At 45.6% G+C, this 11,322-nt stretch overlaps 1 protein-coding gene across 1 annotated transcript; it reads left to right on the top strand.

Annotated features, from left to right (window-relative positions):
* The first annotated feature begins 952 nt into the window (after positions 1-952).
* Positions 953-9,967, top strand: GLOD5 (glyoxalase domain containing 5). The gene is given in 6 exon segments (XM_021678942.1): positions 953-979; positions 4,773-4,881; positions 4,884-4,909; positions 8,025-8,180; positions 9,843-9,894; positions 9,897-9,967. Coding segments are annotated over 6 exon segments (441 nt in total).
* Positions 9,968-11,322: the final 1,355 nt, after the last annotated feature.

Below are 11,322 nucleotides of genomic sequence, written 5' to 3'. Positions count from 1 at the left end.
AGCGCTCTCACACTCTGGGGACACAAGCCTACATAGACCAGAGACCTCACACCCTAGAATAAAGATCCCCTCACCGTACTTGGGATGGGCATTTTTTTTATTATTACAAAGTAAGCCCTTACACATACACCTGGTAATGGACTGAGAGTTTGTGTCCCCCCAAATTCATATGTTGAAGTCCCAGCCCCCAGTGTGATGGTATTAGGAGGTGAAGCCTTTGCAGGGTGGGGGTGATTAGGGTTTCGATGAGGTCATGAGGGTGGGGTCTTCAATATGGGATTAGTACCCTTACAAGAAGAGACCAGAGGGCGCCTGGGTGGCTCAGTTGGTTAAGCGACTGCCTTCGGCTCAGGTCATGATTCTGGAGTCCCTGGATTGAGTCTCGCATCGGGCTCCCTGCTCAGCGGGGAGTCTGCTTCTCCCTCTGACCCTCCCCCCTCTCATGTGCTCTCTCTCTCATTCTCTCTCTCTCAAATAAATAAAATCTTAAAAAAAAAAAAAAAAAGAAGAAGAAGAAGAAGAGACCAGAGAGCCTGCTCTTTCTCTCCGCCACGTGAGGACACAGAGAGAAGGTGGTCATCCTCAAGCCAGGAAGAGAGACGTCACCAGCACGTCACCTTGCTGGCACCCCGATCTCAGACTTCTGGCCCCCAGAACGGTGAGAGAGTTAATTTCTGTTGTTTAAGCCCCCCGGTCTGTGGTACTTTGTTATGGCGGCCTGAGCCAACGAAGTCAGACCTCAAGCTTGTACTTTCGGGGTCCTTGAGTTTTCTATCAGAGTCCTTGCACTCGCACCACCTACCTCTGTCACCACCAGCATTCCTCAGCCCGTGGCCCTCCCAGTCGTGCCCCTTGATCTCAGGGCACTGAGCCAGAGGGTTGTCTGGAGGCTCCAGGGCAAGGACACCTTGCCTGCCATGCTATGCCGTCTGCCCTCCAGGAGCCAGCCAGGATGTGGGGCAAAACTTCCCAGAAGCAGGTGAGTGGGGTGGTCCCAGGGGCCTGGGGCACGGGTGTTCACACCAAGGTTGGGGATCCCCCAGCCCAGGCCTGCTAACCTGCTTCCCTTCTTTGTGGACTATCCTGGGGTGCTGACATCCATTTTTCTGTCCTCCTGTCTCTTCCGCTTTCAAAGACAAGCAGAGGGCAGCAGAGGGACACGGAAAGACCCTGTTGCACTGTGGTCAGACACCAACATGCCTGCAAGAATGGGCCTGGGCTGAGGGCTGACTGCTCCACCCCCTCAGGGTGGCTCCAGGAATGTCAGGATGGGGCAGTGTGGGAAGGGACCAGGAAACCGGGCACTGACCTTGAGGTTCATCCTGAAGGAAACCTTGAAGAGGATTCTGTAGAAAAATAGGAGGCAGGAGGGAGGGCATCATGTTCTGGGCACTCTATTAGAGAGTGTTATTGTGAGGAATAAAATGTATTTCGTGTAGTGCTTAGAATCAGGGCTTGGCACAGAGTAAGCCTTATATGATTACTATGTCCTGAGGATCCTTTTATTTTTTTTTTAAGATTTTATTTATTTTTTGACAGAGAGAGAGAGAGACAGCGAAAGAGGGAACACAAGCAGGGGGAGTGGGAGAGGGAGAAGCAGGCTTCCTGCAGAGCAGGGAGCCTGATGCGGGGCTCGACCCAGGACCTGAGCCGAAGGCAGATGCTGAACGACTGAGCCATCCAGGTGCCCCAGCAAGGATCCTTTTATAAACCAGCCTCCCTAATGTCACCTCAACAACCCTGAACTATCTGTCCCTTGCCTTCCCTGCCTGTTCAGCCTCACTCACTCTTGGATTTTAAACCACACTAGCATTCTTCTGGTTCTTTAAGAGAACCAGCCCTGCTCATCCTTGAATTTGTGAGGTTGGAGCTCCTTGTCTGCAAAACAGGATCTGCAGGAGTGAGTCTGAGCTGGCAGGGCATTGAGAAATGGGAGAAATGGGTTGAGTTGATTTCCAATATACTACCAAAATTGAAGGAAGGGGTGCGGCTAAAGCAGTGCATAGGGGGAAATCTATAGTTCTAAATGCATAGATCAGGAAAGTCGAAAACCAATGACCTGAACCTTTAAAAAAAAAAAAAAAGGCACCTGGGTGGCACAGTTGGTAGAGTATCTGCCTTTGGGTCAAGTCATGATCCCAGGGTCCTGGGATCGAGCCCCACATCAGGCTCCTTACTCGGCGGGGAGTCTGCTTCTCCCTCTGCCCCATCCCCCTGCTTGTGCTTGTGCTCTCTCTCTGTCAAATAAATAAAAATAAAACCTTTAGGGCGCCTGGGTGGCTCAGTTGGTTAAGCGACTGCCTTCGGCTCAGGTCATGATCCTGGAGTCCCGGGATCGAGTCCCGCATCGGGCTCCCTGCTCGGCAGGGAGTCTGCTTCTCCCTCTGACCCTCCTCCCTCTCATGCTCTCTGTCTCTCATTCTCTCTGTCTCAAATAAATAAATAAAATCTTTAAAAAAATAAATAAAACCTTTAAATAAAAAATAAAACCTTTAAATAAAAAACAAAACCAATTACCTGAGCTTCCATATCAAAAAGCTGGAAAAGGAACAGCAAATTGAACCCCGAGAAAGTGGAAGGAAGGAAGGAATTATAAAGATAAAAGCAGAAACGGGTGAAACAGAAAGCAAGCATCCATTGGATACAGTCAACAAGGTCATAACTTGGCTCCTTGAACACATTAATAAAATATTAGTAATTTCTGTTTTCTCTCAAGCCATTAAGAGAAAAAATATAAACTACCAATATCAGGAATGAAAAGGGGGTGCTGTTACAGATCCTACAGACATTAAAAGGTTTTTAACATACAACTTTATTTTCAATGGAGCCCAAAGGTCAATTTCTCATTCTACTGCTTGTGTGTTCCCACGGATCCTCTGTATCCATGAGGACAGCAGAGCTCAGCAACTTTGCTAATGCTTCCCCTCACTGATGAGAATAGAACAGCATAGTATTTTTTTAAGCTGGGGCTCAGTGCAATCAATTGTGTAAAATGTAATGGTTTGAATGGAATTGAACACAGTCGAATGGAATGAATAAAATAGTATAGAGCGGAATGGAATGGAATGGAATGGAATGGAATGGAATGGAATGGAATGGAATAGAATAGAATAGAATAGAATAGAATAGAATAGAATAGAATAGAATAGAATAGAACAGAATAGGAGTAGAAGTCAGACTTTGTGCTAGGCACTGGGCCTAATTGTTGTAGTAGATATCCACTAATTGAACAAATATTATTGAACATCTGCTGGTTGTTTGGGACACAGTGGGGAACAAAACAGAGAGAAATATCTGCCCTTATGTAGCTTATATTCTAGTCAGAGAGACAGATATTAGTATATGCATTAGATATGCATACAGCTCTGAGGCCAAGGATACAAAGATGGCCCTTATGAGGAACAGGCAAAAGGACAATGTAGCTTGAGATCGATGAGGCTGTAGAGACTAGGGGCCATACTAGGGAGTCTGAAATTTAACAAGATGACCACGACAACATCATCATCATCACGGTGAACTCTTACAGCACTGGCTATGTGCCAGATATTGTTCTAAGCCCTTAAAAATCCAACCCTTTTTTTAAATGTTCACAATAATCTTATATGTCTAAAATCATGCACATTTTACAGAAGGGGAAACCAAGGCACAGAGAGATTAATTAAACATCAGTCTGGCTCCCAGAATCTGTTCTTTTAACCACAATACTCTGCTATTGTGCCAGACCACAGGCACCTTATAACCTTGTAGCAGATGTCGTGTAAATATACAAATTACTAAAGAATGCAAATCAAGAGAAAGATCAGGTGGAAAGTGTGCTGAGGGCAGGAAGTAAGAAGGGGGGAGTTGTGTCCTCCCACTGGGCGTCAAGGTGGATCTGTAAACACACATGCCTAGAAACATTTATGTCATCTGAGATGCTCCCTTCCTGTCCTGGCATAGCTGAGGAGAAAAATGGGACTGGGTTTAACTGGCCAACGGAGGGCTTGTACTCACAGGGTTGGGCCTCCTCTGTGTCTTGTCATTCCTTGCAAAAGAGAGGAATTCCAGTTTGGGGACAACGAGAGATGATTTGGTCTTGGTCTTCATCTTATCCCTTACCTTCATCTCTATCCCTCTACAAGGGGAAAGAAATAGAACAAGAAAACAGTAGAGAGGGGCACGTGAGTGGCTCAGTCGTTGAAGCATCCACCTTCGGCTCAGGTCATGATCCCAGGATCCTGGGATCAAGCCCCGCATCGGGCTCCCTGCTCAGCGGGAAGCCTACTTCTCCCTCTCCCGCTCCCCCTGCTTATGTTCCCTCTCTCGCTGTCTCTCTCTCTCTCAAATAAATAAATAAAATCCTAAATAAAAAAAGAAAACAGTAGAGAGTGGTCATGGCGGACTCTTATGAATCCGCACATGGGTGATAAGATTTGACTCAAGTGGGTACCTGGGTGGCTCAGTCAAACATCTGCCTTAGGCTCAGGTCATGATCCCAGGGTCCTGGGATCAAGTCCCGCATTGGGCTCCCTTTTCAGCAGGGAGTCTGCTTCTCCCTCTCCCTCTGCTGCTCCCCCTGCTTGTGCTCTCTCTCTCTCTCTCAAATAAATAAAATCTTAAAAAAAAAACAAAAACACTCTACTCAAGTTTCCTCTCAGGACTTTTCCCTGGAAATGGGGTTGAGGAGGAAGCATAGTCCTTGTGGAGATGAGGGCAGGTGAAGAGAAGGAAACAGGAAACATGAGTGTGACCAGAGGCAATGTGATCTCTTTCAAATTTTTTTCTTCTTTAAGTCATGGAGGAACAGCAGTCAGACTCTTTCACCATGCCTTATCCATAGGCTTGACTATATTGTGATGATGGTAAAGAGTATCAAAGACACCACCATGTTTTATTCCAGGATCCTGGCATGGAAGTCACAACTTTCAAGGTAATCACTTTCTCAAGTACAAACTGCAAGTGAAGTAGAATTTGGTTATAATACTCTTAATCCCTCCCCCTAAAAACACCCCACAGGAAATCTGTGAGAAAAAAGGATCAATGTAGGAGATTCCAAACTCTGAAAAGTAGAACTTCCAGAGAGAGAATAGAGAAAAACGAGGGGAGGAAATTGCCATAAAAGTAATGCAAGAGAATGTTCCAGTTTTTATCCAGAAAGGGTTAACTGAGTATCAAGCACGAAGTACCACTACACAGTATAATAAGAATGAATCTTACAAATATAAGAGTGAATAAAAGAAGCAAGAAACAATATTGACATATTTATTTTATTTTATTTTATTATGTTAGTCACCATCACTAGTTTTTGATGTCGTGTTCCATAATTCATTGTTCGCATGTAACACGCAGTGCTCCATTCAATATGTACCCTCCTTAATACCCATTACCAGGCTCACCCATCCTCCCAACCCCGTCCCCTCTAGAACCCTCAGTTTGTTTCTCAGAGTCCATAGTCTCATGGTTCGTCTCGCCCTCCAATTTCTCCCCCTTCATTTTTCCCTTCCTACTATCTTTTTTTTTTTTTAAAGATTTTATTTATTTATTTGAGAGAGAGAGAGAATGAGAGAGAGCAAGCACATGAGAGGGGGGAGGGTCAGAGGGAGAAGCAGACTCCCTGCCGAGCAGGGAGCCCGATGCGGGACTCGATCCAGGGACTCCAGGATCATGACCTGAGCCGAAGGCAGTCACCCAACCAACTGAGCCACCCAGGCGCCCTATCTTTTTTTTTTTTTTTTTAACATATAATGTACTATTTGTTTCAGGGGTACGGGTCTGTGATTCATCAGTCTTACACAATTCACAGTGCTCACCATAGCACATACCCTCCCCAATGTCCATCACCCAGCCACCCCATCCCTCCCACCCCCCACCACTCCAGCAACCTTCAGTTTGTTTCCTGAGATTAAGAATCTCTTATGGTTTGTCTCCCTCTCTGGTTTCATCTTGTTTCATTTTTCCCTCCCTTCACCTATGATCCTCTGTCTTGTTTCTCAAATTCCTCATATCAGTGAGATCATATGATACTTGTCTTTCTCTGATTGACTTATTTCACTTAGCATAGGACCCTCTAGTTCCATCCATGTCATTGCAAATGGCAAGATTTTGGGTTTTTTGATGGCTGCATAATATTCCATTGTATATATATATGCCACATATGACACTTAGATATGTTCTCATGAAATTATAGAACATCAAAGTGGAAATGAATATCCTAAGATCTTTCAAAGAGGTTAAAAAGAAAAGTAGCTCAGTCAGTAGGGCATGCCACTCTTGATTTCATGGTCGTGAGTTTGAGCGCCATGTTGGGCATGGAGCCTACTTTAAAAAAAAAAAAGAAAAAAGAAAAGTAATTCAACTACAAAGGGAAAAGAAATAATGCAGATACCAGATTGCCCAAGAGTCACATCAGAGACCAGAAGACAATAGAACAATTTCAAGATTCTGAGGGGAAATTCTATGTCCAGCCAAACTATTAATCAAGGTGAGTGTAGAATAAAACATTCTTAGATATATGGGGGCACCTGCCTGGCTCAGTCTGTAGAGCATGTGACTCTTGATCTCAGGGTTGTGAGTTCAAGCCCAACATTTGGCACAGAGTTTCCTTAAAAAAAATCATAGATATAAAAAGAGAAACCTTGCCCACTTGCTTTGAAAATTACTTGAGAGCATCTACATCAAAATGAGTGATTAAACCAAGAATAGGGAAGACATCAAAGTCAGGACACATTGGCTCCCAAGAGGAAGATCCCAGAAAGATACCTAGAAAACACTCAGTCCAGTTTGGAACAGGAGATAAAAAGGTTCCAAGAGAGAGAGCCAAAGGAAAAAAGTGAAATAAGGTCATTTTCTGGTAGAATGGATGTGGTATCAGCCACAGTGATAGAAGAGAAAGATATAGGAAAATGATAAAAGAAAGGAAAGAGGTGGAGAGGGTGGGGACATGAAGAGGACAGGAGGGCCAGTGAGATACTAGCTGTAGTTCATCTATCAAGACATAAAGATGCAAGTGGGTCTTTTAAAAATTATAAAGGAACTAAAAGAGGAACTACAAATGATGATAGAATTCTATTGGTAGGGGGGAGTAATGTGGATGAGCTAAATTCTTGTTTATCCGAGCAGGGAGAGGAGTGAAAATGTCTCAAGTTGCTAAATCAAGTTGCTAAATCAAGAAGATGGCTAAAGTTGCCCATTATCAGTCACTGACTGTGTCTGGGGGTACATAGGAGAAAACTCAACGAACAGTGGGTGAAAGAAGATCGAGTTTTCTTTTTCTCCCATTTAACAACCTCTGTAGAAAGTTGGGGCTCAGCCAGAGTCTGGGAAGGAAGAGGACGTGAATGGGCCAGAGGTGCCAGCTCAGTGGGACCAGGAGGTTTCCAGAAGCTCCATCCGCAACCTCTGCTGACATCTCATTGTCCAGTCCATCTTACATGCCCCCCCCCCAGCAAGGAATGCTGGGAAATGGCTTTTTAAGCCGGGCACACAATTGACCCCATTGAAATTTGGGTTGTTTATAAGAAAAAAGGGAGAAATGTATATTATATTGTATACTAAGTAAATGTATATTAAGACAAATTGCTGTCTCTGCCACGGGTAGTATTTACATATTATTTGAAGATAATGCAAATAATTTCCAGAAGAAATACACACACACACACACACAGGCTGAAAGCAGTTGCCTCTAGGGAATGAGATTAGGCTGGGGTGGGGCGAGGGGCTGTTATTTTTATTTTTTTAATTTTTTGTTATTTTTAATTAAAAGCCCTGTTGTACTTTGTTTTAACCTTGTTGGGGTAGGTAGGGGGCTTTGTCTCATGTTCATCTTGGGGGTTTAGTTCTTCCTCCCCAAATAGGGTGACCTGACAGTTAAGCGTCTGCCTTCAGCTCAGGTCATGATCTCAGGGTCCTGGGATCAAGCCCCACATCGGGCTCCCTGTCAGCGGGGAGCCTGCTTCTCCCTCTCCCTCTGCCCGCTGCTCCCCCTGCTTATGTTCTCACTCTTGCTCTGTTAAATAAATAAATAAATCTTAAAAAAAAAAAAATAGGCTGACCGGAAAGCATTGTGTTTTGGAGACCAGAAATTGAACCTCCATGAGGTGGGAAAGGAATTTGAACCCAAAGCTGCTCACCCAGTTCCTGGCTCCGTGGACATATGCCTGATCACAGAGACACTTTTGGAGGAAGTGGTCCAGCACCTCAAAGTGAGTGGGATGTTCGTTCTTTTCGAGAAAGCTGCGGCTGGTACAGTGGAAACAGGAGCATGACCCAGTCAGGTCTTCCTCAAATTTCAGGCATAACAACCTTTGTCACTTCCAGATAATGCTTGTACACAACTGTTTGCTCATTATTTTTGCTGACATCATTGTTTCATGTAAACAAATCTATTTTAAAGGGGACCATTACAGGGGCGCCTGGATGGCTCAGTCGTTAAGCATCTGCCTTCAGCTCAGGTCATGATCCCAGGGTCCTGGGATCAAGACCAACGTCCGGCTCCCTGCTCAGCGGAAGCCTGCTTCTTCCTCTCCCACTCCCCCTGTTTGTGTTCCCTCTCTCGCTGTCTCTTTCTGTCAAAAAATAAATTAAAAAATCTTTAAAAAAAAAAAAAAGGGAAACATTACGTCCTTTTTTTAAAAGATTTTATTTATTCATTTGAGAGAGAGCACGAGCAGGGGGAGGGAAAAGCAGGCTCCCCACTGAGCAGGGAGTCCAATGCAGGGACTCAATCCCAGGACCCTGGGATCATGACCTGAGCTGAAGGCAGACGCTTAACCATCTGAGCCACGCAGGCGCCCCCACATTACATCATTCTTGTAAAAAAAAAAAATACAAATTCTTTTTACAGAAACGCATTTCTGTAAAAAACCAAAGTTTCACCAGTTACGTGAAAAGCCCATCATATCTTGACACAAAGGGAAGATAACTTGTAAAAAACAAACGGCTGTAAAAATACCAGTCGTGGGGGCGCCTGAGTGGCTCAGTCAGTTAAGCGTCTGCCTTCGGCTCAGGTCATGATCCCAGGGTCCTGGGATAGAGCCTGGCGTGGGGGCTCCCTGCTCAGGGGGGAGTCTGCTTCTCCCTCTCCCTCTGCCCCTCCCCCTGCTTGTGTTATCTCTCTCTCTCTCAAATAAATAAATAAAATCTTATCCACTTCCTTTCTCTGAACCCTCTGGGCCTGACATTACAAGGGGAAATTTGGCAAATGGTTGAGGAGGTGCTAAGGACTTGTTAGCATCCACCAGAGCCTTGCTTCTTGGTATAATCAGAAGAATTGAAATAGGGGGCGCCTGGCTGGCTCGGTCAGAAGAGTATGCAACTCTTGATCACGGGACTGTGAGTTCGAGCCCCACATTGGGTGTAGAAATTACTTAGTGAGAAAAAAAAAGGACTGAAATAGGATTGAAGAGGGAATATTTAAAGGGGTGTCCCTCTAACACTAAAAATGATTTCATGTAAGGGAAGCATTGCTTCTCCTTTTGGGGAACACAGATTAAGGTTTTGCATGTAATCTTTCTTTGGAAAGTATCAGTGGAAAAGGCCGGTTGGGAAGTAAAGTGGGGAAAGCATAGGGGGTTAAGAGCATGGACTTTGGTCCAGGCTACCTGGGTTTCAATTCTGACTCTGCCACTTACTAGCTAGTATTAGGTACCATTATCATCCCCACTTTACAGATGAGGAAACTGAGGCACAGAGCAGTTAGGTACTACGCCCAAGGCCATACAGCTGGTCCATGGCTGGAGCAGAGTGAGGGAGGGGAGACTGGCAGGAGATGAAGTGAGAAAGATATCAGGGGCCTTCTGGGGATTAAATTTTGGTCTCACACATGAACTATGATGAATGACTTTTGTCTTTCCCTCTCATTTCAGGCTTGTGAGGTTCCCATTGAGGAGGGTGCGGTCCCCAGAACAGGGGCGAAGGGCTCATTATGTCCATCTACTTCCGAGATCCTGATGGAAACCTGATTGAGGTGTCCAACTATATCTCCTCATGATTGAGGCTGGCCCTCCTCCATTCTGTTCCGTTATGTCTCCTTCTCCCTTCCTTCCTGCAAGCTCTTACCCAAGCCCAGAAATCTCCAAGGACTGAAGACTTGGGCACTTCATTCTTCCTAGGGGTGTGGCGGGGGGGGGGGGGGGACAGTTTTTGGGTTTGGGGACCAAAACTCCCCATCTAAATATCCCCCCCCCAAGGTCCCCCTAATAAATGAATAAGCTCTCAATGAATACGAGCTCTTCATTATTATTGTCTCAGTGTTATGCATGGATGTTTGTCCAGGGTGTGAGGTCTCTGAGCTGTTTGGGGGTCAGTGACCAGGGTATGACATCTCTGAGGACCAAATCCAGGGTCATCCCCTTGGGATTCAGGGCCCTGATAGATTTCTCCTTGTTAGTTAGCCCATCCTTTTGGAATTCACCTCACCCCTTCCAAGTGCTGTCTGCTGTGTCCTCCACCCCAGAGGCCTCACCAAACCTCAAGATCTCTGTGAGTTCCATGGAACCTCCAAGGACCACCCCAGATGATACGACCTCTTCCTGGAGTGCCTTATCTGACCACACCCCCAGGGTATGTGGTACTTTCTACCTTTGGATCTGTTAGGTCCAGACTCATCTCGATTGAGGCTCAGCTCCTGACAGAGTAGACAGGACAAGGACAAACCTCATTTGTGTCTGTCCTCCCCCCCGACCAATACCATCCTTTCAATCAACTAATAAACATATATTGAGCACCCACCATGTGCTTGGCCCTGTTCCAGACATTGGGGAGACAGTGTTGAACAGAAGAGATAAGCATATCTAAGTTTGGAGATACAGAGCATGAATAAAAATAAGTAAGGAAAATACGAAGTATGTTAGAGGATGAGAAAGGCTTTTGGAGAGAAAGAAAACATGGAAAAGAGGGAACGCAGCTAAAAATCGCTGGGGCAGTTTCTTTTTTTTTTTTTTTTTGAAGATTTTATTTATTTATTTGACAGAGAGACAGCAAGAGAGGGAACACAAGGAGGGGGAGTGGGAGAGAGAAGCAGGCTTCCCGCCGAGCAGAGAGCCTGATGCGGGGCTCGATCCCAGGACCCTGGGATCATGACCTGAGCCGAAGGCAGACACTTAATGACTGAGCCACCCAGGCGCCCCGCTGGAGTGGTTTCTGATGTGTAAGGGGATGGTCAGGGGGCCATCTTCACCGAGGGAGCTATTTGAGCATGGATCTGAGGAGATGAGGGAGGGATTGGCCCCGATAGCTGGAGGAAGAGCAGAACAGGCAGAGAGAACAACCAGTGCAAAGGCCCTGAAGCGCGGCCGTGCCTGGTGCCTGAGGAACAGTGAGGAGGCCAGTGCAGAGGCAGCAGTG

This window comes from Neomonachus schauinslandi, chromosome X (assembly GCF_002201575.2).
Source record: "Neomonachus schauinslandi chromosome X, ASM220157v2, whole genome shotgun sequence".
Classification (NCBI taxonomy): domain Eukaryota; kingdom Metazoa; phylum Chordata; class Mammalia; order Carnivora; family Phocidae; genus Neomonachus; species Neomonachus schauinslandi.
The sequence above is the reverse complement of the archived record's forward strand: the minus strand, read 5'-3'. Positions and strand labels throughout refer to the sequence as shown.